Source organism: Balaenoptera musculus, chromosome 19, assembly GCF_009873245.2.
Source record: "Balaenoptera musculus isolate JJ_BM4_2016_0621 chromosome 19, mBalMus1.pri.v3, whole genome shotgun sequence".
Lineage (NCBI taxonomy): Eukaryota > Metazoa > Chordata > Mammalia > Artiodactyla > Balaenopteridae > Balaenoptera > Balaenoptera musculus.
Genome location: NC_045803.1, coordinates 19,505,817 through 19,532,811, shown reverse-complemented (window position 1 = coordinate 19,532,811; position 26,995 = coordinate 19,505,817). Strand labels below are relative to the sequence as shown.

At 38.6% G+C, this 26,995-nt stretch overlaps 1 protein-coding gene across 6 annotated transcripts in view; it reads left to right on the top strand.

The window, feature by feature from the left end:
• Positions 1 to 446: 446 nt before the first annotated feature.
• The window catches only part of DPY19L3 (dpy-19 like C-mannosyltransferase 3), a 66,774-nt gene continuing 40,225 nt past the window's right edge, over positions 447 to 26,995 (top strand). For 2 of the 6 annotated variants that reach the window (XM_036833591.1, XM_036833590.1), the window contains exons 1-2: positions 22,228 to 22,318; positions 26,292 to 26,381. Coding sequence is in view for 4 of the 6 variants with exons in the window: in XM_036833588.1 (XP_036689483.1) it covers positions 2,450 to 2,552; positions 4,804 to 4,937; positions 22,228 to 22,318 (328 nt within the window). In the remaining 2 variants the exon portion in view is untranslated. Of the gene's footprint in view, positions 634 to 1,756; positions 1,998 to 2,410; positions 2,557 to 4,803; positions 4,938 to 22,227; positions 22,319 to 26,291; positions 26,382 to 26,995 lie in introns of those variants that run through there. The other 4 variants (XM_036833588.1, XM_036833587.1, XM_036833586.1 and 1 more) reach the window with 4 other exon arrangements.

Sequence of the window (26,995 nt, the reverse complement as noted above, 5' to 3'; positions counted from 1 at the left end):
CACCGGCGCAAGAAAGAGTTTTTCGCGGCCCCCGGCCCGTCTCACCCTCCCCATCCGGGGGCCGAAGTGGTGCCGCCACCCCGCGGTCCGACCTGATGCCACCCTTACTCGCATCCCGGCCCTCTTCCCCCGAGCAGCGCCGCCAGCTCTGGCCTGGGGGTGGCGGGAGTCTGCATGGGCGAAGGTGGCCTAGGGCTCCTCGGTCGGTGGCGGAGGTCCAGTGCTCTTCAAAGGGTGCCGGGAGCGGCTGGACGCAGCGGAACTCAGCCGACAGCTCAGCCTGGCAGCCGGAAGTGCGCCGCTTCCTTCCGGCCGGCGCCGCACGAGACGGGGCGGGGCGCCCCGGGAGGGGGAGGTAGCCCGCGCTGACGGACGGCTCCCAGGGCCTATAGGCGCGGCCTCAGCGGCCCAGCCTCCCCGGCGCGCCCCCTCCCCGGGGCGGTGACTCCCCCCAGCCCCCCCATTTCCAAGGTGCAGCACAAAGCTCCGCGGCTGCTGGGTTCTGGCTGTCCCCGCGGCGCGTTGCTGGCCGTAGTCCGGCCCCGCCCCCGCGGCCTTCTGCGCCCCCGGCCGGCCGGCCGGCCGCCCTCCTTCCCGGTCCGGAGCCGCGCGCGAGGACGGCTGAGGCCGCAGGTCTGTGGCTGCGTGTCGGGCCGCGGGCAGCGCGAGGGGACGCGCGGGCGCGAGGCTCCGTCGGTGGCCCCGGACTGTCCGGCGGGCGGGTGGCGCTCCGCCCTTGCGTGGCGGCGTTCGGCTGAATCTGCCGCGAAGACCGAAAGCCCGCGGGCCACCCCGCTGCGTCGCTCAGGGTCGGGGCGCGGCTCCGGCCCTCGCGGCGTCTTCGGAGACCCGGTGTGGGACTGGGTGCCCCCTTGTTCTCCCGACGTGCGGGGCTGGGGGCGGCAGCTTGGGAGAGAGCAAGTTTGTCGAGGGCGGGGCGCCTTCTCGGGCGACTTCTTGCTTTGGCTATGCGGGCGGAGGGAAGGACTGGGTGGTCTCCGGCCTCGGCGGCCACGCCACTTCCTAGGTGAGCCGGAGCGAGTTACTGAACTTATCCGGCCCCTCAGCGTCTGGCGGGGACTCCGGTGGTGTAGATTGGGGTGCGGAGGTGAGCTGAATAATGTGCCCTGCAGCGTCCCGGGATGCCCAGTACGTGCTGGTTCTTCTAAGCAATGGAGAAAAAAAGCACACGCTCCCATTTCCCTTTTCAACCATTTAAGATGGCATTCCTTGTAATTTGATGGGGAAACTTTTGTTTCTTGGGCTCATGCAATTATCACACGTAGTTGGCGCTTAAACATTTGTTGCCCTTCTGTCCTAACGTGTTACATTGTATCAGTTGTGGGATTTTTACAACTCCGCTTGGGGCCCTTAGAAAGGGCATGATTCTAGGATGAGGTAATTTGGGGGTAAGCTCATCTCTAGAGGTACGACTTTGCCCACACTCCTTTTCTCCCTGTTGCTCCAGATTCTCCATTTTCAGTGCTTGCACCTTTTTGCTTCTGAGATTTTTTTTTTTTGTATGAATGAATGAATGGATGAATTGTATAAGGTTGATTGATGTGTTCTTTTCAGTAGAGCAACTTGTTTACCTTTAGGAATTAATAAACTGCCCCGACAGTCGTGTCCGGCAACCGGTCATAGTTAATAAATAGTTAGTTAAACGCTGTTCATTCGTCGGAGGAGTGACGCAGGATGTTCCGGGGGACTGTAGCCAGCTTACTCCCTGCCACCACTCCCCTGCCTCCCACTTGCTGCTTCCAAACCAGGCTCCTGCTCCCTGCCGTCACTCCCACTGTTGCTGCCTGGTGTAGCAGCTGCCCTGATTGGCACACCCCCGCCATCACCACTGAGGCATATTCCTAAAGCTTCCAGTGTGAATTGTTTGAAGGAACACCAGTATCAAAATCCAGATACCGGAGACAAAACAGTGTTTCCGTTCTTCAAAATCAGACTATCAACGATCAACAAATTTACTACTTAATACCTTTTCCATGGTTGGTACTATAGAAAAGAATATAAAACTACCTAACTATGTGACAAAATACGTGGTAACTGCTATGACTCGGGAAGGGGAGAGATCAGTAGGGGTTGGTTCATCCCAAGAAAGAAGGCTTCCTGGAAGAAGGGCAGGGGCTTGTCTGTGATGCTCACCTGTGCTCCTAACTCTTGGCAGTGCCTGCCACAGGACAGGCGCTTCATAAATGTGGTTGTGTTAAAAGAAATAGTTGTGTTGTGTCTTGAGAGTAGCTTTGATAGCTGGTTAAGGTTTGGATGGGAAAATGGGAGGGCGTGCTAAGAGAGGGAAAATGGCTCAGGTAAAGTCTCCAAAACACAGATGAGCACAGGCTGTATTTGGCAGAGAGGGTACTGACATATGGATGGTGGTTTACTTCTGTGTTGTTTGTAGGAGTGGTTGGAAGAACAATGCATGTGAGTCTTTGACACCATGATATCCATCAGGCAAAGAAAAGGAATACAAACCACAGAAGTTTCAGAGGATTACGTGGCACAAGAAGAAAATGTGAAGTTGGAAAATAAATTGCCATCTAGTAGGTGATTTAAATTAAAGCAGCATTTTGGATTGCTTTTTTGTCTGCATATTGAAATAATCACTCTCCAATAGGATAAAAATTTGGTGAGACCTAATAGGTGAAGAAACTTATTCTGTTACCCGGATATTTTAGTTTTACAGATGATTTGATTGCAATGTGATATTTGTTTTACAGTTATGATTAGATAAAAGACCTCTGATTATAGCCCTTTGCTTCTCAGCTGCCTGTTCAGTATAGTTACGCCAGTCTGATCCTTTGACTTTTGTAATACTTTTTCCCACTGTTCGGATTTTAGTCTACTTCTAATTTTTCTGGTTTGTGTATGCTATTCACAACTAGACAGCCTTACCATGGGTGAGTTTCTCATTTCATTAAAGTATTGAAAGATGAATCAAACTTCCTTTCATTCTTTATTTTCAGTTAAATTCCTGAAATTTTCTAATTTGCTTTTTTTTTTTTTTTTTTTTTTTGGTGGGAAAAGTGGTCAGAATTTGGTAAATTGTTTAAATGATGTTGAAGACTCTTGCTAAGCCATACATCAGATGGCATTAATTACCAACTTCTTGCTTCCCGAGTTGCTTTCTTAGGCTAAGCATGGTCAGGATTTCTAAAAGCATGAAAAATTCCACGTCCATCAGCCATTTTGGATATCTGACAGAGTTTACATCAGCTGCAGCTAGAGCTAGTAAAGTAATTTGGGGTAACAGTTTTATTTTTTATTTATTTATTTTTTTGGTGGGGGTTAACAGTTTTATAAAATAAAAGTAATCTGTATTGATCAGTCACGCCACCCAACTCAGCCATCAGCAATTTGGGACAATACAGAGTACTTTCTGAAAATCTTATATAAAAAACAAATACAGGTTCAAGTTTGTCCTTTTAAATTAAAACATAACTTTGAGGACTGTTCATTTTACCAAAGCAGTATTTATTCATGTCAGAAAAAAAAAATGAAAACTAAAGAAAAGCAAAAATGAAGGAAAAAATACTCCCGCAAACCCACTCATCCTGAGATTACCACCTATGACACTTTGATTATCTTGCTGTCTAAATGTTGTTCTCTGTACATGTACACCTACAGGCATTCAGATGTGTTTTTCCTCAAAATTGAGATCCTACACGCTGTTGTGTAACTTGCTATCTTTCTCTTGTGTTATGAACATATGTCAGTCAATGTATTTTTAAAATTTTGTCAGTGTGTAGTCACTGTGTGACTGTAGCATAATTTATTTAATTTCTTATTGAATATTTAGATGACTTTTAACCTTTTACCTGTACAAACTGAACTGTGATAAATATCCTTGTGGCCACATGTTTGTTTAAAACTTTATTTCTTTGGGGTGTATGCCTAGATTTACAATTATTGGTCAAATAGGGTGCTTATTTTGGTGGCTTTTACTTCCTATTGCCGTGTCGCGTTCCAGAGAGGTATCAGTTTATTCTAACACCAGCAGTGTTTAAAAAATGTCTATTTTTTAAAAAAAAGTCTATTTTTTGTATCCTTACCAAAACAGAGTACTAAGCATTTTTAAGCTATCAAATTGGCCAGTATTGTAAAAGTTATAGCTCTTCGTTTTGCCTTGCATTTCATTAATACTAACTTTTTTTTTTCCTATTAAGTTTATTGGCCATTTTTTCTTCTGTGCATTGCCTGTTCATGTCCTTAATCAGTTTCCTACTGAAATATTCATTTTTTTTATTGTCCTGAAAGTATCCTATATTAAGGATATTTAACCTTTCTTATATGTACAGTAAATATGTTTCCTAGTTTATATTCCTTTAACTTGTGTGATGGGGTTTAAAATTTTAAGTAATCAAGTTTGGGAGTAGCTTTTAATGTATAAACCACACATTGTAAGTAGATGATCTAAAAGACTGTTTATATTTTAGATCTGTAATCCATTTATTACTCTATTTAAGAAACTTAGTAAACTAGGTCAAGCACAGGTCCTAGGTGTTAAGATGAATAAGATAGTATGCTTGTCCTCAAGACGCTTACATTCTAGTTGGCAAAATGGACAAACGAACAGTTAGATACAGTGGGGAAATAAAACTATAATAAAAGTATGAAAAGTATAAAAAGGTCTGTGGAATCACAAAACGGAACCCCTAGCTGTCTGCTGGAGACACGGAAAGCTTCACCACTGACAGGCAGCTGGAACTTGGCACGTTTGACAGTCTGAAATAGAACTATTAACTGCTAAATCCTTTACTGACTTGGTTTTTCATCTGTTCATTTTTCTAAAAGGTTGTACCAATAGAAGATTATGGACGATTCTGTCATTTACAATTGGTGGAACTGTTGCCCTTTGCATTGGACTTCTTACATCTGTCTACCTGGCCACTTTACATGAGAATGATTTGTGGTTTTCTAATATTAAGGTATGAACATTGTATGATTTACCCATCAGTGTCTCCAGTAGTTAATTAGCCACTTAGATGAATGACCAAGACAGTTCCGTTTTGCCATAAAGAATCCAGTCTCTTGAAAGGTTTGGCTATAGAGTAAAATGACTTTTTCTTTGTTAGTTTAAAATAACATCAGAATTTTTATAATCAAGTGAGTTTTCCCATTTTCGTTAGTTTATTCATATTATGCATCAGTTACTCTAAACCAGTATTTTTCAAGCTGTAGATTGTGAAGTTGGTGTAGTAGGTCATAAGTAGCATTTTTCATAATGAAATCAAATACAAGAGAATACTATCACATAGTAAGGTTGATAATTATTTGTGAAACTTTTATTTTAATTATATGTATGTATGTACAAACTGGGTCACAGTATAAATTTTTTTTTTCCTGTTGGAAAAAAAAAAAAAAAAAAAAAAAAGAAAGAAAGAAAAAGAAAGCCAAAGCTACTGTTCTAAACCAAGGAGTTTTAATCTGGCTCCGTAGATGACGTTGATGTGGTGTACCTTTCTAACAGTATATGCAAAAGATGGAGAGGAAGCCATAACTGTCATCAGATTTTCAAGAGAGTGTGTGACTCTTTAAATACCAGTTTCCTTGTTGTCTTTCTCCTCCCTCCCTCCCTCTCTCTCTCTCCCCCCCCCCCCCCCCCCCCGACATCCTTTAATTTGGCTTTGGTTCAGAGCAAGTATATCACTTAAAACTTACACATTGCCAGCGCTTTTCATCCAAAACACTGCACATTGCCAGTGTTTTTCATCCAAATGTACCTTTCTTTTCATCCAAAATGTCATGATCTTTTACCTTATTTCCCACCATGGCTTTTTTTTTTTAAAGGAGAAGAGTTAATGATGTGATTGCTGAGTGTCTTCTAGAACTGGAATTCTAGGATTCCATGGAAGGAGACCTAAGGGATGGGGGTATCTTTTTTTTTTTTTTAAAGATTTATTTATTGATTGATTGATTGATTGATTGCTATGTTGGGTCTTCGTTTCTGTGCTAGGGTTTTCTCTAGTTGCGGCAAGCGGGGGCCACTCTTCATTGTGGTGCACGGGCCTCTCACTATCGTGGCCTCTCTTGTTGCGGAGCACAGGCTCCAGACGCGCAGGCTCAGTAGTTGTGGCTCACGGGCCTAGTTGCTCCGCGGCATGTGGGATCTTCCCAGACCAGGGCTCGAACCCGTGTCCCCTGCATTAGCAGGCAGATTCTCAACCACTGCGCCACCAGGGAAGCCCCCCCACCATAGCTTTTAATGATTAGTTGCTTACAAAGGTAAAATTGACTTTCACAGGGCAAAGATTTATCATCTATGAGAATATTCAGAAGTATCTATACAGAATGTAAAGACAGCTCCCAAAGAGAATTTTCCAAAACATTTTGAGCTTTGGCTCCGTTATTGGAATGAATCTCCAAAGGAGACTGCTTTGAATGACAAATTTTATTTTTATGAGTAATTTCTAGTATGTTTATTTTTAAAACCTGTCATATTACTTTATTAGATACAGCATGGACATATCTTTATACAAATAATCATGGTACCAAAAAATAATAATTCTTACCCTTCAGTGACAGTTGGTAGTTTTTCTTGTCAAGAAAAATTTTACTCACCTGTCTCTTTAAAATGGAGTACCTATAAACAGATTCCCTGGAATTAAGAAATTTAAAACTTATTTATTAGTACAAGTATTTTGAATAAAGCCTGAAATTTCCCTTTGTGGGCATAAAGTCAAAATTAAATGCTAGTAACTGTATAGCAAGGAGACATGGTGAAAGAGATCACATAATTTTAAACTGTAAGTTTAGCTCTTTAATTTAAAGCTTATACGTGGCCCTACTAGCACCCTTAAATAGGTATACCCCATCATCAAGAAACCTGAAGAAAAGGCCAGGCCATGTAGGGCTTTGTAGACCGGGCAGGAGTTGGAAGGATGTACTGATTCATCGTTTGTGTGGAGTGCAGTTGAGGAGGAAGAATTATCAGTGATGACCTTCTTTCTCCCGTTAGCAGAAGGATAGACGGGTAGATCTTCATTCGCTATGATCATGAACCCTGTGGGAGGAGAAAATCTGAAGAGTACAGTGACTTCTGACCAGCTACCTGGAGTTAAGCCACACTTTATAGGTTGAGGGCACAGTCCTCCCCAAAACTGACCCTTACTTCAGAAGCCAGTCACAACTTTGGCGGTCCCCAGGCTACTGTCACTTCTGACCAACTGGCTATCCATTCACTAAAATGACACAGAACTGAGGAAAGCTCTATACTTATAATTACAATTTTATTATAGAAATAGGATACAAATCAGAACCAGCCAAAGGGAGAGGCACATTGGGCAAAGTCTGGGAGAGTCCCAGACTCCAAGTTTCCATTGTCCTTTTTCTACAGAGTCAGGATGCATTACCCTCCTGGCACATCAGTGTGCGACAATGTGTAGAGTATTGCCAGCCAGGGAAGCTTACCTGAGCTCTGGTGTTGAGAGTTTTTACTGGGGTTTCGTTATATATGCATGATTAATTAAATCATGGGCCACAAGGTTGAACTCAATCTCCAGCTGCTCTCCACTTGCCAGAGGTCGGGCTGATATCTGTTGGCTCAGAGCGCCAACCCTCTAAGCATACGGTTGGTCTTTCTGGCTTGGCCAGCTCCCATCCTGAGTCATCTCCTTAGCAAAAACATCTAGGGGCCCACCCTGAGTCACCTGTTAGCACAAGCTGTCAGATGTGGGCCAAGGAGCCCACCACGATAACAAAGATACTCTTGTCACAAGGAAGTTCAAGGGTTTATTGGCTACCTCTCAGGAACTGGAGACAAGGCCACCACATTCTTTTTATATGCAGGAGGCAGTGAGGCAAGAAATGATGAGTTCAGGTTGGATACATTGGTGAGTCACTTTCAAAACAATCCAAGTAAAGATACGGAATAAGGGGAGCTGGATTTATGGATCTGAAGGCAGGAGTTCCGTGTGTGTTGGAAATGGACCTTTTCATGTTACCAGCTTGTAGCTGTGTGGGCAGGATTGTTTGAGGAGTATGTAGCGTGAGAAGAAAGAGACCGGAGGCCAGATTCTGTCTCTGCCTCAGACACAGGCTGGGAGAAGCTGGGAGACAGGCGCACCCTCTCACAGGCCTCCCCGCACCACCCCCACCCCTTACACTTAAAATTGAGCTCAAAGTCTTGGTGCGTTTCTCCCTCTCTATTCAAGCTCTCTCTGTTTTTTTTTTCACCCCTGTGTCACAAGAGGAATCCTCAGATGTAGTAATCATTTCTCAAACCAGATGATAGGCTGGCTTATTTTTCATCTTAGAATTATCTAGACCCAGTGGTCTCCAGCAGAACTCTCTGTACTGAAGGAAATGATCTAAATCTACACTGTCCAGTACAGTAGCTGCCAGCCTGATGTAGTGATTGGACACTGGAAATGTGGCTAGTGCAACAGAGGAACTAAATTTTAAATTTTATTTAAATTGAACTTTAATTTTAAAGTGCTTATACATTTTCTGTGAATAAACCAATGAAATCAGCCATTACTGATCAACGGTATTACATAGCCAAAGGGAAAGCTCATTTTCAGAGTGTATACGCCTTCCTAAATTTACTCCTTTACATCGTTTTCATCTTGGGGGATGATGGGAATATTTGAGAAGTGTAAATCTATTTCCCTTTTTTATTTGAGTTATAACTTATCAAAATTGCCAGACTAGTTTTTTATGTAAATACTTTGATCTTTTGAATACTTTGAATTAGTTGTAATTATTCAGAGAGTAAAAATATTGCTAATAAAATAGACTAATCATACATTCAGTTTATGCATTCAAAGTAATTTTTTTAAATGTTCATAGCAGTGTTAGTATTTCATATGTGGGAACCCTGGGACAGAGGAACTTGAAAGCTGAAAAGAAGAAGATGTTGGTTTAAATGGTCACAGAAAATGTGTATGTAGTATCCTTTCCTAGCATATTTTTTAAATTAAAAAGTTAGTTTCCTGTTGTCTTAACCATTGTGTTATATTGCCCCTTGCTGCGAAATGTAAAGTATAAGAGATTTTTTTAATATCCTTGATTGAATGTCTGCTATGTCCTTGGCACTGGTTATAGTGCATTTTACTTTATTTTATTTAATCTGGCTGTTTCCAAAGCCAAACATTTAACTCTAACTTGTCCTTTAAATGCAACCTGCTTTTTTTTTTGCTGCTCTTTATTATAAACAAAACAAACTAAAGGGTTTAAAGCCCATACTCTTATTTGCTGTGCTCCCGTTACAGTGCCTGGCACATCATCAGTGCTGAGTAGACAGTGGTCTGTTGGAGTAGAGTTAACCTCTAGGGGTGAGGGAGTGGTGTAGGCAGGGGAGGCAGGGAGACACCTGGCTGCTGTAAAGAACCTGGGTTGGAATTGGAGCAAAAGGATGCACCTTTGGAGCTTGCCTCCAGGGATAGGACATAGTTAGTACTGGCAAGTGGGGAGCCAGTCATTGCATTTTTAATGATTTGTGTTTCGTAGGTGCTGGAGTGAATCTCTGTATGGTCTCAATTGTTTTTCTTTTTGGAACATTGTGTTTTTTATTGCACACACCATACTGTGACGACAACAAAAACTTTTTTTAATGAAATACATTACTTAGTATTCACCATTAACAAAAAACAATTTTCATTTTTCCCTTCCATTCTTCATCCTGTACGTGTATATATTTTACTTATTTATGACCCCAATATAGATAGTTTTTACAATCATCATGTGCTTTTCCATATACAATTATATGTTTTCACAAACACTCACAATTATTATATAAATGAATAGCTATATACTTTAATATTTTTGACATTTTTATACCCTTGGTCATTTCACTATTTCCATGCTCCCAACTTGGGGTAGATTGTTTCTAATTGTGTGGTTAGACCCCTAAAATTGCTTACTTAACTTCTCATTTTAAAGCAGCAGGATAAAGATGTCAGTTCCTTCTTTTTTTTAGAATTACCTCAGAGCAATGAAAGAAAATGAAAAATAGTCAGATTCCTTCTTTGATGAAACTAAGAGAGGTCTGTAATCTGGAACCACAATATATGAGGAAGGGCTGCCAAATCCAGTGAAACTCCAAGGAGTGTAGAAGGATGCTGAGAGAGAACTCTCAAAGCTGCAGATTTTAGATAAAGCTGCCGAAGTTTAGTCCTTCAAAGTCACTGGCATATCCTGAGGGATAAACCAGTGGTCCCCTGTGTGAGACCATGGGACTAGATGTGAGGAGTAATGACAGAAGCTTTCCTGTATACACTTTGGTGTGAAAGAGAAACAAGGTAGGCTGAAAGGAGTAATCACAGAGACAAACCATTTTTGTAAAAGTAGAGTTTAAGCAGACCAGGATGAAGAGAGAAGACTTGCATTTTCAACAGCCCTGAAGTTGCCGATCTCTGAAGACTAAAATGAGGAAAAGACTAAAGAGCTCACTCTTGTAATCCACTCTGTATCACCAGAAAAATTCTTGCTGGCCTGAGTTATGTCCCAGGCCTCTGCCCTACATGTAGCTGATTTGGTAAGAACTTGCCACATTTAGAAATGACTAGTAATCAGAAAGGAACTAGCACAGGATCTGTACAATGACACTGCAAGAGAAAGGGAAGAGAAAAACAAGAACAAATGATACATGAAGAACCAGAAAACTTTTACAGCAGAAGCGTGATGATTGTGGCCAAACATGTCACGTTAAAAAACATAATAGAGCATTTGCCACTGTAGAAGGTGAATTCAAAGCAGGAATGTAAGAATGTATATACCATCTTCAAAGAGATTTGTAGGAAGATAAAAGGAAATGAAACATGAGCTGGCAGAACTTAGTCAAGAAATAGAATATTTAAAGATATAACCATAATAGAAATCATGACTATGTAGGAAGCAACACACAGGACACCAGAATCTGCAAAAAGCACAGAAGAGAAAAGTTGGACAGGACTGATGAAAGTAAACAAAATGAAATAGAATTAGTAAAGTTAAAATATTAGAGAGAAGTGACAGCTAAGGAAGACAACAGCAAGATTGCATAATTTGTGTCCCAAAGGAAGCAAAACCATGAAACGGGGAAAAAAATGTTTAAATCTGTAATTCAAGAAAACTTTCCAAAAATAAAGGAATACTTGAATCTACAAACTGAACGGGCATGATGGGTCCCAGGAACATTTGGCCTAGAAAAATCATTAGCAGGATATAGCTACGGAATTGCTGTACCTAAATAGTAAGAAACCTTTGGACATCCAGACAAAAGATCAAGTTACCTATATGAGGAAACAAAGGTCAGTCTGGCTTCCAAGTTTTCCAAGTAACATGTAGTTACTCAAAGACCTTGAATGATGTCTACAAAGGACTCACGTAAAAGAAAGTGATTTATGTATTTTAACCCAGTTATTCCATCGTATATAAAGCGCCATTCAAATGTTTTTGACTCTGAGAAATATGTATTTTTAAGAACACCTGGAGAAATTGGTAGAGGAAAAACTTTATCCAGTCAAGAGATAAAAGGCAAAACAATGTTAGAAAGATTGTGAAATTTAACTGTAGGACTAAGACTAAATAGTTACAGAAAAAAAATATATATGATATGAATAATGTAATAACATAATAATGTTATTATGTAATAGTAACACAATAGCAGTGTAATAATTACATAACACAAGTTAGAAGAGGAAGGGAAAGAAAAGGTAAAAGATGGTGGAAGTATCCTGATGTATCTTTTATAGCTAAAAGTCAAAAAGTTTCAACTAAAAGTGATGTCAAGAAACACACAGTATATATAAAGAAAATTCCAAGAAAAATAATATCAAGTAAAATTGGGCAGGGGAGAAGTATAAATTTCATAAGATTGTCATAACTTGTTACAGGAAGTGAGTAGATACTAGCCATAGAAACAAAGAATTAAGTTATCCTCTGAAGTTATAAAGAAAGGTAACCCCTAGAACAAAAACATCAACCTTCCAAATTAAAGACATGTACACACACACACATATTGAAACAAGCTGACACAGATCATGTAGTGAAGGATTTGTTCTAAAGAGCAGTAAAAAGCATAATACAATATGTATTAACACAAGTATGTCTAATTATTTTTGATTAAATAAGTATCATTGGGTTTTACTCACCTAATAAAGACTCTGGATCACAAAGCAAAATCCAAATCACATCATATATGCATAAGATCCTCCCAGAACAGTAAGAATCCTTCTGAGACAGATTAGGCCAAAGGTGTGGACAAGGACTTAATAAATGCAGAAAGGGGAAAGAAAGTATCAGACAAAGTATTAAATGAGGCAAAGAAGGGCAATATTTCAGTGATAAAGATACAAACCACAAGTATGACTATCCATGCATCAGATAATCGCAATATTTACAAAGCAGAAACCACAGGAAATGCAAGAAGAGTATAGAAATACATTAGTATTGAGGAGTTTTAATTCTTTCCCAGTTCATATAAAAGCAAGTGGACAAAAGTAAGTAAGGATATAGAAGACCTAGTGAAAATATTGAATATGATAGATCTAATCTGTAAATATCTAAAGAGAGAATATACATTCCTCTCCAGTATCCACAGAACATTCACTAAAACATTGATAAATTAAGCCGTAAGGAAAAATCTCAGATCCAAAAATACAGAAATTATATGGACAGTATTCTCTAATCACAGTGTGATAGCGCATAGTCTTGGCTTGTTCCTGACTTTGGGCGTGAAGGTCACAGTATCCTCTTTTGTTAATTTATTCATTCACTTAAATAAAAATTGCAGATAACTAATTAAAAAGAAAAATTGCTTACTATCTGGAAATTTTAAAATATTTAAAAAGTAACTTTTGGGCCACAGGTAATTAAAACTGAATTTATAGAAATTATAAATGAAATCTAGAAAATGATGAAAACCACATTTCAGGATTATGGAATATACCTAAAAGAGTACTCAGAAGAAAATTTGTAGCTGTAAATACTATATTATGAAATAATTAATATATTATGAAATAAATGAATTATTCCACTTATGAAATCTCACAACAGAAGGAGGGATAAAGGTAAAAGAAATTGATCACCTAGAAAGTAGGAAAACATTTCATAAATCAGTGGTTATTTGGGGGGGTGAAAACTAAAGAAACGAAAGAAAGATAAAGATGGGGTAGGAAATGAAAATATCCAAAATAAGAAATAACACAGAAATAATTACAGAGATGGAACTTCCCTGGCGGTCCATTGGTTAAGACTCCGTGCTTCCACTGCAGGGGGCACAGGTTCGATCCCTGATAGGGAAACTAAGATCCCACATGCCGTGTGGCATGGCCAAAAAAAAGAAGAAATAATTACAGAGATCATGAAATATGGTAACAGAGAAATAACCATAGAGACCATGAAATAAGAAAGAGCCACATGAGACTATTTTGTTTGATTTTATGCAAGTTAGATGAATAGATGAAATGGGTGATTTCCTAGAAGAATATTTTTTTTAATATTTATTTTATTTATTCTTATTATTTTTTGGTTGTGCTGGATCTTAGTGGTGGCACGCACGGGATCTTCATTGCGGCATGCAGGATCTTTAGTTGTGGCGTGCGGACTTCTTAGTTGCAGCATGTGAACTCTTAGTTGTGGCATGCATGAGGGATCTAGTTCCCTGACCAGAGATCAAACCCAGGCCCCCTGCATTGGGAGTGCAGAGTCTTACCCACTGGACCACCAGGGAAGTCCCTAGAAGAACATTAATTACCAAAATGGCCCCAGTAAACACAATTATTTCTATAGATGTGATAGAGAACACTTGAAAAATATTGTACCTACCTATCCCCCATCCCCAAAATACCAGACCCTGTTGATTTTATGGAGGAATTCTACCAAACTCTTAAAGAACCAAAATATTCCAATGCTATTTGAGCCATTCTAGAACACTAAAGAGGAAGAAAACTTCCAAATTATTGCTATAAATCAGGTATTACACACCAAAACTGAGGATCAGAATATAACTACAGTCAGTTCTTATTCCCACCAGTTATGTTCTATAAAGTCATTGAGAATAGTGAATTAGCGAATACTGAACCATGGCTCCTGGGGAAATATGTACATATGTATAGACACACTCATATCACACATAGGTTACAATCTTAAATCCTAAAAACTCCTCCTGGTAGATTCTTTTTTTTCACAAAAGAGAAAGTGAGTTTCAGAAGTGTTAAGTGAGTTGCCTGAGGCCATCCACTAACTGGTGCCAGAGCTGGGATTCAAACCTTCTGTGACTGGCCCCAGAGCTGGGGCTTCTCGCACTGTGCAGCACTGCCCCTTACTGTCTTTATCCTCTGATCATCTCTGTATGAGAGCTGGAGCAAGAGGCAGACCACAGCTGGGAACCATGCACATCAGGCAACTCACATGTCTACAAATGACTGCAAAATACAGCAAGTATTGATTTTTGTCATTTTTGTTACAAATTTTAGCTAGTAGGCAAATTTGCAAATAGGAAATCCATGAATAATGAGGATCAACTGCATATAATCTAGATAATATTTAAAAAACAAAACTCAGAGACTAATCCCACTATAAATATTGGACCCAAAATCCTAATTAATGCTAGTAAAGAGAGTCCAGTAGCACATTAAAGCATACCACACCATGAAAAAGTCATTCTTCTGCCAGGAATGCAAAGGAGATTGTTGGGAAATATATACTTTTTTTTTTTTTTTTTTTTTCTATATTAGTACCTCAAGAGATGTAAAAAAAAGGTATTTGAAAAAAATTCAACGTCAATTCTTTGTAACATACGTAACTCAAAATAGGAATAGAGTAGGTGAGCCCATCACATCAGTAGAATACACAAATAAAAACCATGTGATTATCTCAAAAAACACAGGAAAAGCATTTAACAGAGTTTGACAACCTTTATGATAAAAATGCTCAACTATCTAGAAATAGAAGAGAATTTTAGCCTCATAAAGGGCATTTGTCAAAAACCCACAGTTAAGAGCATACTTAATGATGGAAGACTGAGCACTTTCTCCCTAAGATCAGGAACAAGACAAGGATTTCTGCTGTAGCCACGTGTATTCAACATTGTACTAGACAGTTTGTCAGGGAAATAATGGCAAGAAAATGAAATGAAAGGCATGAAGTAAGACTGTCTCTATTTGTAGATGACACGTATATAGAATCCACTAAAAAAAACTATTAGAACTAATAAATGAGTTTATCAGGGTTGCAGGATACAAGATCAATATGCAGAAATTAATTGTATTCCTATACAGTAGCAGTGAGCAATCCAAAAATGAAATTAAGAAAACAATTCCAGGGCTTCCCTGGTGGCGCAGTGGATAAGAATCCGTCTGCCAATGCAGGGGACAGGGGTTTGAGCCCTGGTGCGGGAAGATCCCACATGCTGCGGAGCAACTAAGCCCGTGCGCCACAACTACTGAAGCCCACACGCCTAGAGCCTGTGCTCTGCAACAAGAGAAGCCACTGCAATGAGAAGCCTACACACCGCAACGAAGAGTAGCCCCTGCTTGCCACAACTAGAGAAAGCCCGTGTGCAGCAACGAAGACCCAGCACAGCCAAAGATAAAATAAATTTATTAAAAAAAAAAGAAAGCAATTCCACTTACACATCAACAAAAAGTAAAATACTTAGGAATAAATTTAACCAAAAAGTATAAAACTTAAACCATATCCATGCATTGAAGACAATATTGTTAAGATAGCAATACTCCCCAAGTTCAACATGATCCCTCTCAGAATCCCAGGTGGATTTTTTGCAGAAATTGACAAACTTATCCTAAAATTTATGTGGAATAAGAGACCCAGAATAGGCAAAACAATTTTGAAAAAGAACAAAGTTGGGAGACTCACACTTCCTGATTTCAAAACCTGCAATATCAAGGCTACAATAATCAAGAGAGTGTAGTGCTGGCTTAAGAATGGACATATAGATCAATGGAATGGAATTGAGTCCAGAAATATATACCTTGCGTTTATGGTCAGTTGATTTTCAACAGAGGTACCAAGACAAATGGAGAAAGAATAGTCTTTTTAACAAATGGTCTGGAGACAACTGGATATTTACATGCAAAAGAATGAATTTGGGCCCTTTTCTCATACTACATGCAAAAACTAACACAAAATGGATCATAGACCCAAATGTAAGGGCTAAAACTATGAAACTTTTAGAAGAAAACATAAATAAATTTTCATGGCCTTGGGTTGGCCAAGCTTTCTTAGATACAACACCAAAAGCACAAGTGACTAAAGGAAAAGTAGTTAAATTGGACGTCATCAAAGTTAGAAACTTTTGTGCTCCAAAGTACACCATCATGAAAGTGAAAAGACAACACAGAGTGGGAGAAAATATTTACCAATCATGTCTGGTAAGGGATTTGTATCTAGAAAATATAAATAACTATTACAACTTAATGATAAAAAGACAACCTAAAATTTAAAATGAGCAAAGGACTTAATAGACATTTCTCCAAAGATGATTTACATATGGCCAACAAGCACATGAAAAGATGCTCAGCCCCATTAACTACCAGGGAAATTAAAATCAAAACCACAGTGAGATAACACTTCACACCTACTAGCAGGGTTATTATAAAAAGACATAATAACAACTGTTGACATGGATGTGGAGCAGTTGGAACCCATCTATGCTGCTGGTGGGAATGTAAGATGATGCAACCACTTTGAAAAAAGTCCAGCAGGTCCTCAATCAGACAGAGTTATCGCATGATCTTAGCAATTCTACTCCTAAGGGTATACCCAAGAAAAATGAAAACATATCCACAAAAAAATTGTAAACAAATGTACATAACAGCATCTTTCATAATACCCAAAAAGAGGAAACAACTCTTATGTCATCAGTGGATGAATGGGTCAAGAAAAGGTGGTATAGCCATACGATGGAATATTATTCAGCAGTTTTGAAATGAATTGCTGATACATGCTACAGCATAGACGAACCTTGAAAACATGCTAATTGAAAGAAGCCAGGTGCAAAGGACACATATTCAATAATTCCAGGAGAGGCCAATCTAAAGAGACAGAAAGTAGATTGGTGATTGCTTAGGGTTAGGGGGCGTGTGGAATTTGCAGGGTGACAGCCCAGGTGTGTGGGTAATGAAAATGTTCCAAAATTGATTGTGCTGATGGATTCATAACTCTATGAATATAGTAAAAGCCACTGACTTGTACACTTTAAAAGGGTAAATTGTATGGTATGTGAATTCTATCTCAGTGAAATTTAAAAGACTAGATGCATATTTTTTGTTTAAATATAGCATGCATACATCTAAGACCAAATGTTAAGATCTTACTGATTAGGGAAACACTAGAACAATGGTATTCAAAAGAAATTTCTGTTGGCTGAAGAGTTCTTTATCTGTGCTGTGGTAATACTATAGCCATTATCCAAATATGCTCAGGAACTGAGAAAATGAACTTTTAATTGTTTTTTAAATAAATTTATTTATCTATGTATGTATTTATTTGCTGCGTTGGGTCTTTGTTGCAGTGCGCGGGCTTCTCATGGTGGTGGCTTCTCTTGTTGCGGAGCACAGGCTCTAGGCGCGCACGTTTCAGTAGTTGTGGCACATGGGCTCAGTAGTTGTGGCGCACGGGCTTAGTTGCTCCGCAGCATGTGGGATCTTCCCGGACCAGGGCTTGAACCCATGTCCCCTGCATTGGCAGGCGGATTCTTAACCACTGCGCCACCAGGAAAGTCCCTGAATTTTTAATTGTAATTAAATTAAGTAGGCACATGTGGCCCACATTAAATCCTTCAGGAAATCCCAATCAGTTTTCTTTTGACAGTATCTAGAATCCGATCACCTCTCACAGCCTCCGCCTTTGTCTCTACCAGGATTACTTCAGCAGCCCCCCTTCCTGGGGCTTTGCCCTTGCCCCGTAGAATCTATTCTGAACACAGCAGCCAGTGCGATTCTTTTAAATGTATAGCGGGATATGTCTCTGCTCAAAACCCTTCACATTCAAACTCAGCATGTCTAAAACCAAACTCCTGACCTCCCCACCTCCTGCACACATACCTTCTAGCTCGGAGTACGAGCCGAGAGTCCTTGTGTCTCCCAGACTCAGTGGTCCAGCCCCTAACCCCACATTACATCTCAGATTCTACTTCTGCCCCTACAGCCCCCCAACCTTATTACTGCCCCTTCCTTGTTCCCTCCACTCCAGCCACACTGTCTTCCTAGCTGATCTCCAGGGTGCATGTGGGCTGTTTTGTCTGACTGATGGGCTCTCCCCTCAGATATCCACATGGCTCACTAACTCACCTCTTCCGGTCTCTGGTCAGTGTCACTTCATCAGTGAGGCCTTCCCTGCCCACCTCCAGGATCACGGCACCACCCCCTTCCCTCCCTATACCACTTCTCTGCTTTCCTTTTTATATTTTACTTGTTTATTTGTTCCCGTCTCCTTCTGCTCTAGATTATAAATTCCATGAAGGCAGAGATTTGTGTCTCTTTTCTTCCCTGCTAAATCTCCCAGCAAAAGAATGCTTGTCAGTTGTTGGTGGTCAGTAGGTATTTGTTGAATGAATAAATGAATGGATGGATGGATGAATGAGTGAGTGAATGATGAAGATCGATTGGAGGAAGAAGATACCAATTAGAAGCACAGAATCCAGTGGGGAGGCTAGTTTAATAGGCAAAGAATTGTCATTCCTTCTAATTGATACCTGTCTTTCCTTGAACAGTCATTTTCTTTTTTAAAAAATGCATTGTTCTTTCTCATTGAAACTTCAACTCCTTGGGATCAAGGACTGAATTCTTATACCTTTTTGTTTCCTCAGCAAATAAACGTTCAGTTATAAGGAAAGGTAATTCTCATTTGGCCAAAAGTACTCAAGTCACTCAATTTTTTTAAGTCTTTTTTCCTTATGCTAACATTTTTTCTTATTTATTTGATTTTATAGAATTTGCACATCTTCCCATTGAATACTCCTGCAAAGCAAGGAATCTTTAGACCAAATAGGGTTAATCCACACGGTGGTAACTATGGTAGAACCACAACTAATAATTGCTTCAGCCAAGCCCAGTGGAAATACTGTCACTTCAACAATAGTCTGACCTAGTCACAAACACTGCTTGGCAGCTGTCACATGTCATGGCTTTTAATCAACTCTAGGGCAAGAATCATTCCATTCTAACAGATGGACATGAATTTAACCAGACAATAAACCATGTATGTGCCATAAATATGTTTGCTGAGGGCATAATTCCCTTTACAGAACTTTAAGAACAGCTGTCTTATCATGAGCTACTGTTGCTTGCTTGGTGAGATGATTTGTTAACCTAATTCTGAAAGATTACATTTGTCTTTAATGTAATCTTTAATGTTAATGTTATCTTTAATGTTAATCTTTCAATGGCTTCCCCACTACCAGTTGCCTAGTTGTTTGGGGGGGGCAATTTTTATAAACAAAAGTTACTTACATGAGATTTTTTTAAACTAATGATATGGTTCCTTTGCAAATTTGGTGTCATTTGTCTAAAAGGGCTTGTTACCTTTTGTGTGTTGCCAGGGCATGCAAATCATTAGTTGCATGCCCTGGCAACATTAATTAGTCATTTTTTTTTTCTTCATGCTAATTTCCTTTTAGTACTTCTATTAAATTACTATATTAACTGCTACTTAAATGGCTTTAGCTGTACAATTTCTTAAAAATACAATTATTTTGTCTTTCTGCTTTTTTCTGTCATCTTCAGAGACGATGTTTCTTATTCTCTCAACAGTGCTTCCCCTGTGGAACTTGTGCAATTTAAAATATGAAGTATTTGTTCATTTTGTGTTCTTCAGAGGGTAACTTCTATTGGTGTACCTTTTCATTGGCACTATCCACCAGGCAAAGTATAAATTGCTGTATAAAAACTGGAAAAGTGTTTGAGTAGAGCAGATGTTCTCTTAGTATGAAGCAGATGTAAAACTTGCAAGTGTCTGTCTAATAAAGTATAGCATTTGGTTCTATACAGCTGGTGCCAAGATTAGCAATTAATCATGTTGAAAGGCATTTTTACTAATCAGGATCCCCTCTGTTCTTTACACATTCTGGGTATGTTAAAGAGAGAGAGATGGGGCACAAAAGTGGCTTTCTACTTTTAGTACTTTGAGCAGTTTTTTTTCTCTTTCTGCATCTTCATGAAGTCAGCCTCCTTTTAGAACCATGTCCGATAGGGAGCCCCCTACATGTGAATGACTGATTTAGTCCTCCAGTTTGGTTTGGGCATGAGTGTTTGATGTTAGAATATTCCATTGAAGGCAGCCACACTTTGAACACTTTAAGGCAGCTGGAGAGAAGGAAAGGCATGTAATATACTTAATGTGTTTTTTCTTCTTATTTGCATGGACAAAAGCTAATATTTGCTTAGTTAATGTCAATTCATAGTTTCTATGGTTACCTGACCAAGGAGGAGGTTGAACATTCTGGAAACAATTAATACCAATTTAGTTTTATGTTATCAAAAGCAGTGGAGCAGTTTTTCCCAAAGATTAAAGGTGAATGGATTAATGTGACTGATAAGAAGATAAAACTTTACAGGTATGAAAGATACAACACAAACCAGTAGCAAATGTAAAAGCTAAAAGAGCTACATCATTTTCTGTTGTCCTTTTTGTAAAGCAAGTGTGCTAATGAAATTAAATTTCAAAACCTGATGAGCCTTTTTTTCTCATGTTTGATTTCCCAAGGATAAATTTGTTTTCTGTGAAAGGAAGCTCATTATATAGGAAGGTTTGCTACCCTGTGCCTTCTGCTTTTTTAAAAAAGAGTTAATAATGATGAAACATAATTGTTTTAATATCAGTAAGTGGATGTTTATACTCTTTGATAGTTGAGTATTTCTTCAATGCTCTATTCGTGAATTAATCTATACTTTTTTAAAGGGTAAGAGAAATATTTCTTTAAATATCTTTTTTTTTTAATTTATTTATTTATTTTTGGCTGCGTCGGGTCTTAGTTGCGGGCGCGTGGGCTCTTCTTTGGCCCGCGGCGTGTGGGATCTTAGTTCCCCCACCGGGGATCGAACCCGCGTCCCCTGCATTGGAAGGCGGATTCTTAACCACTGGACCACCAAGGAAGTCCCTCTTTAAATATCTTAAGGGCAGAAGAAAGTACATTAAATAATCTCCAGATCTGAAGATAAATAGCATGACTGGTTCTTTTAATGAAATGTTTATTACTATTTGAAAAATAATTGGAGGTAGGGGAAAACAAAGATGTGCTAAAAGAAGTTTATCCACTAGAAAGTAAGATATTCAGTGTTTATCATCCTCGCCCAGTAAAGTTGGGTTTGTGGAATATGGATCCGCTGTATAGGAAAAAACATAGATGGTATTACATTTTAGACAATGTGTTGCAGAACCTGGTTTTTTGAACACTGGTGTAAAAGAATCTATAATGACATAGGTTATAATTTTTTGTTCATTTATACTGTTATATATATATATGAAATATAGGATCTAAGAGTATTAATAAGATTATTCCAGAAAGTCTTCCCCATTCTTGTTACCAGTTGCCTCCATATTTTATATTACTGATTTAAATCTTAAATTTCATAAAAGCACCTTAAAACCAAATTGACTAATAGCTACTACTTTAAATTTTCAGTTCTTCTAAAATTGAATGTTTATATAAAAGCAGTTTAATATTTCCTGTATCCATTTTCCTACATGAACATCTTTCCACCAAGGTTACACTTGTCAAAGTAAAATTCACATGTAAAAGGTCTGCCCCATTTTACTAAGAATACCTTGTATTCTTAGAATAAAAAGAAAATTATTAATCTTATATAATATTGTTAGGTTTTAGGCAGGTGTCTAACGCAGTTATAGTTCTTTTTATTTGAGAGACTTTTTTCTACTGTCCCTATTTTGTTTCTCACTAATATTACATAAGAATGGTGGTACTTTTTTAAGGTTTTAATTTGTATGAAGTTAAAGAAAAACGTTAACTCTGAAACATTAACTTAAATGGAACTAGTTTTCTCCATTGTTAAAAATGGCTTGTTATAGGAAACTTTAAACATCCACAAAAATAGAGAGAACAGTAAAATAAACCCCTATAATATACACCCAGCTTCAATAATTATCAGCCTTTTATTGTTTTTATTTGCCAAGATTTCTTAAGACTATTGTCAGAGGTTTTTGTTCTTGTGTTTTTCTTTTTAAGTTGTAGTTCTATATCCTGTTTCTACAGTGACAATAGATATTTAAACAAAACTAGGTCATGTAAACCCAGTAGACCTAACTTTATTTCAGGAAGTGGAGCGAGAAATCTCATTCAGAACAGAATGTGGACTGTATTACTCCTACTACAAGCAGATGCTGCAGGCTCCAACCCTCATGCAAGGTAATCACAGCTAATAGTTTTATTTGGGGTCTACTGCATTCTTTTCAATATTTCTGCTAAAATATACTTTTGGACTAATGCATTCTAAATGCTGTATAGATTTTGTGTAGTTTTTCTTTGAACTTGTATAGTTTTTTTCCTTGTTAATATAATCAGTCCATGAAAATGTTTTGCTTTGGAAGAAGTTATGTAATATTTTATGTAGTTCTCCTCTCCTTGCTTCTCAGCTCTACTCCATCCCAAATTATCTGTTCACAATTTCTTGGTTTTGCTGTTAATTGTTTTCATGGTCATTTTGGAAAAGGCCTTTGTATGTGAAAGGAGTTTTGTCTGAAAACAGGAGATGTTTTGGTAGTACAAATGAGAATTACAGTTGTCTTTTTTGTCCCCAGTGTCCCCATTCATTCCTTATTTTGCAGTTACCATTTTCCCACATTTCTGGGTTTCTAAGTGGTTAGAGCACATACTCTTTACCTTTACTCCATTTAATGGAACCCTCCAAAAGGGTCTCTCGTACTCAATATATGCTTAATCTGGGGCACATAACAGAATTGCCTTTTTCTATGCTTTGTTTGGAATCAGATATACTTTTGGCAAGAATTCTTCATGGACGATGTTTTGTACTTCTAATTTTATCATGATAGGAGACATGAAATTTTGGTTGCCTTTCTTTTAGTGCCATAGAAGCTAATCAGTTGATTCCTGTGTGGATAGTTGCATTCACACATAATAAGGTGAATTACCCACCAGCCTTGCACTTAATGGTTTTAGTAGCCATTGATGACTATTGCCTCTGTCCATTATTTCAGTAGAGTTACAGAAGTGACTCTCATTCCTCCTGGATTTATTAGCTGAAACTCTGTTAGATAGAAAACCTTTTTCTCATCAGCTATTTGATTACCCCGAGCTACAGTTTATCAAAAAAGGCAGGATATAAAGATTAAAAAAAAAAAAAAGATATGGTATCATCAATATATAGAAATTAAAAAAAATATATATATATAGAAATAAAACTGTGATTAAGGATGAAAAAAAAAAAAAAGGCAGGATAAGTGTTGATTTTTCCCCCATACAGTTGATCCTCATTATTCATGGATTCTATATTTGCAAATTCACCTACTCTCTGAAACTTATTTGTAACCCCAGAATCAATAGTCCTGGTGCTTTCACAGTCATTCACAGGCATGTGCACAGCAGTGAAAATTTTTCGTTGCTTGATGTGTGTGTTCCCAGCTGAGGCCAAATAAGGTGATGCAGTGCTTTCGTGTTTCAGCTATCAGACTACAGAGTCCTTTTCACAGTCTGTTTAGTGCCATGTTTTTTTTTGCATTTTTGTGGTTTTTGTTGGTGATTTTCCTGTTTAAAGTGGCCCCCAAGCATAGTGCTGCAGTGCTGTCTAGTTTTCCTAAGTGCGAGAAGGCTGTGGTGAAGGCATACAGAGAAAATACCTTGTGTTAGATAAGCTTTGTTCAGGTGTGAGTTAGAGTGCTGTCGGCCATGAGTTAAATGTTAATGAATCAACAGTATATACTAAAGGTGTCTTTAGACAAAAACTCATATAAATCAAGGTCATGTGTTGATCAGTTGATGAAAATGCATGACCAGAAGCTTGTAGGAAAGTAACCCTGTGTTTCCTACTCATTCAGTATTGCTAATACAGTTTTCATTGTAATTTTATAGAACATAACTGCGGTGAGTAATGAGAATCAGCTGTACTTACAAGTTCTCAAAATTATGAGTTGCTTCTCCAGCATTCCCCAAAGCAGGGGTTCTTATTGAAGGGCAGTTGTGTCCCTGGGGGACATCTGGAATGTCCAGAGATGGTTTTGATTGTTACACTTTAGGGGGGAGAGGGTGAGTGTGCTACTGGAATTTAGTGAGTCGAGGGCAGAGATGCTGCTAAACATCCTGCAGTGCTCAGGACAGTCCCCCCAACACAGAATTATCGGGGCCAAAATGTCAAAATACCGGTAGTGTTGAAGTTGAAAAACTCTGCTTTAAAGGTGAATAATGAGTATTTTCTTTCTTAGTATCACTATGAACTCTGGTTGATCTGTTTCAATTCATTTATTTGTTAAGATTATTCTTTTAGAAACTTTCAAACATATAAAAAGGTAGAGAGAATCCTCTAATGGATTTGCACTCAAGTATCACTCAACTACAGTGGTTGCCAGTTTATGACCAATCTTGTTTCCTCTCTACCACCATCCTCAACCTGGATAATTTTGGAGTAACTCCAAGACATCATATTGCTTCATGTGTAAATATATCAGTATATTTTTCTAAAGAATGGCAACTCCCTTTTATAAACATAACCAAGTTGTCATTATCACAATTAAGAAATTACTTAATATCAAATATCTACTCAATTTTCTCATTTTCCTCTTATCTTACAGATTTTTAATGTTTTTGAAATCCAAATAAAGCCCATACATTGCAGTCTTTCTCTATGTCTTTGTTTCTTTTAAGCTATAGATTTCTCACCATCTTTTTTTCTTGTAATTCTTCACTGAAAACACTGATTGCTTTGTCTGAGAGTTTTCTACTTTCTGGATTTTGGTGGAGCCCCAATGGTGCCATTCAGTGTTTCTCTGTTGTCTGAATTTCCTCTTAATTGGCAGTTAGATCTAGAGGCTTGCTCAGATTTAGGTTCTGCTTTTTGGCAAGAATACTTCCTAGATGGTGTTGTATACTTCCACATCAGGGGGTACATAATGTGCAGCTCATTCTTTTGGAGTTTAGACTGGGCCATCCATTATTAAGTTCTTAGCCTTTCACCTAGGTTTATCACCATTGATGATCATTACTTAAATCTGTTCATTGCATAAGGACTATAGCATGGTGATATTCTGATTCTGTAATTCCTTCCATCATTATCAGATGGACTTCCTCTCTAAATAAAAACGTTTTCTCATCAACTATTTGGCAACCCAGAATGTCAGTTCCTAAAGGAAAGATGGGATAAGTATTGATCCTTTCCCTTTGTTTTAGAATGAGTTACCTCTCTAGCATCCCCTAAAGGTTTGCTTTTTAAATATTATCATAAACACATGGATTTCTAACATATTTCATGTGTTTCAATCTTTTGCATTATTCTTATAACAAGTTGTCCAGTCTTTGGCCAGTGGGATGCCCTTCAAATCAGCTGCTGTCTTTTTTTTTTTTTTAATTTTTATTTTTGGCTGCATTGGGTTTTCGTTGCTGTGCGGGCTTTCTCTAGTTGCGGCGAGCCGGGGCTACTCTTCATTGTGGTGCACAGGCTTCTCATTGCGGTGGCTTGTCTCGTTGCAGAACACAGGTTCTAGGCATGCAGGCTTCAGTAGTTGTGGCACACAGGCTCAGTAGTTGTGGCTCGTGGGCTCTAGAGCGCAGGCTCAGTAGTTGTGGCACACGGGCTTAGTTGCTCTGCGGCATGTGGGATCTTCCCGGACCAGGGCTTGAACCCTTGTCCTCTGCCTTCGCAGATGGATTCTTAACCACCAACTGCTGTCTTTTTGACATGACTCCAGTAGCCTTTGAAAACTCCTTTGGCATGACAAGATGTTTCAAGCCCATTTTGTGTATTTCCTACCCGTGACCTAGAATCAGCTGTTTCTCCAAGGAGCCCCAGTTCTCTTTAGTGGCTATTTAGAGACCACAGTCTGGGTACTAGAGGCACTTATTGCTACTAGTTTGGTCCTTGTTTCCAGACCTTTAGTGAGCAGAGTAGGAAATGTGATTTTTTTTCCTAAAAGAAAATATGAATATAGCTATTTTTAGTTCAAAATTAGGATAACAAGGTTTTTACTTTTTTGACTTTATATTTGTATCTTTTTTTCTTTAAGTTGAAAATTTTGGCTTCTATGACATTATCACCTATTTGTTTTATGCTGCTATGTATAATACTTTCAGTGTAGCAATGATAATATTGCTACTAACAGTATGATTGCCTGAAAACAGTTCAAGCTGTCTTTGTAATTCTTTTTGTCCTTAGGATGTAGCCTACTAGGAATTTACAGTCACATTCCTCTATTCCCAAGAACACTGGAAAGAGTTCTTTTTATGTGACCAAGCTACCAACTCAGTAGGTTTCTTTCTTTTATCTTGCTTTTGGTTTTCAATGATTGCTTTGTTAAAAATTTTTATATATTTTTTATACTTATTAAAAAAATGTTTACATGGTTCCAAAGTCAAAACTATACTACAGGGAGCATTCAGGGAAGTCCATCTCCATCCCTGTCACCTCTACCCTGTTTCTTTCCTCACTCTTTAGGTAACTATTTGTATTAGTTTTTGGTTTATTCTTCTACAGTTAGTATTTTCAATATAAGCAAATACTTTATATATTCATATTTTCCCTTTTATTACAGAAAAACCCCTGCTTACTGTGTACACTGTCCTCTATTTTGCTTTTTTCACTTGACTGAAATCTTGTTCACTCTATAGTAGAGTATCATGATATTCCTTATTTATTTACTTACTTATTTTCTTGCAGTTGCATAGTACTCCTTGGTGTGGGTAACCGTAACTTTATTCAAGTAGCCTTCTTGTCTTTGTCTGCTCGGGCTGCCATAACAAACTAACATTGACTGGGTGGCTTAAAAAAGCAGAAATGTATTTTCTCACAGTTCCGAAGGCTGGAAGTCTAAGATCAGAGTACCAGCACAGTTGGGTTCTGGTGAGGACTCTCTTGGCTTG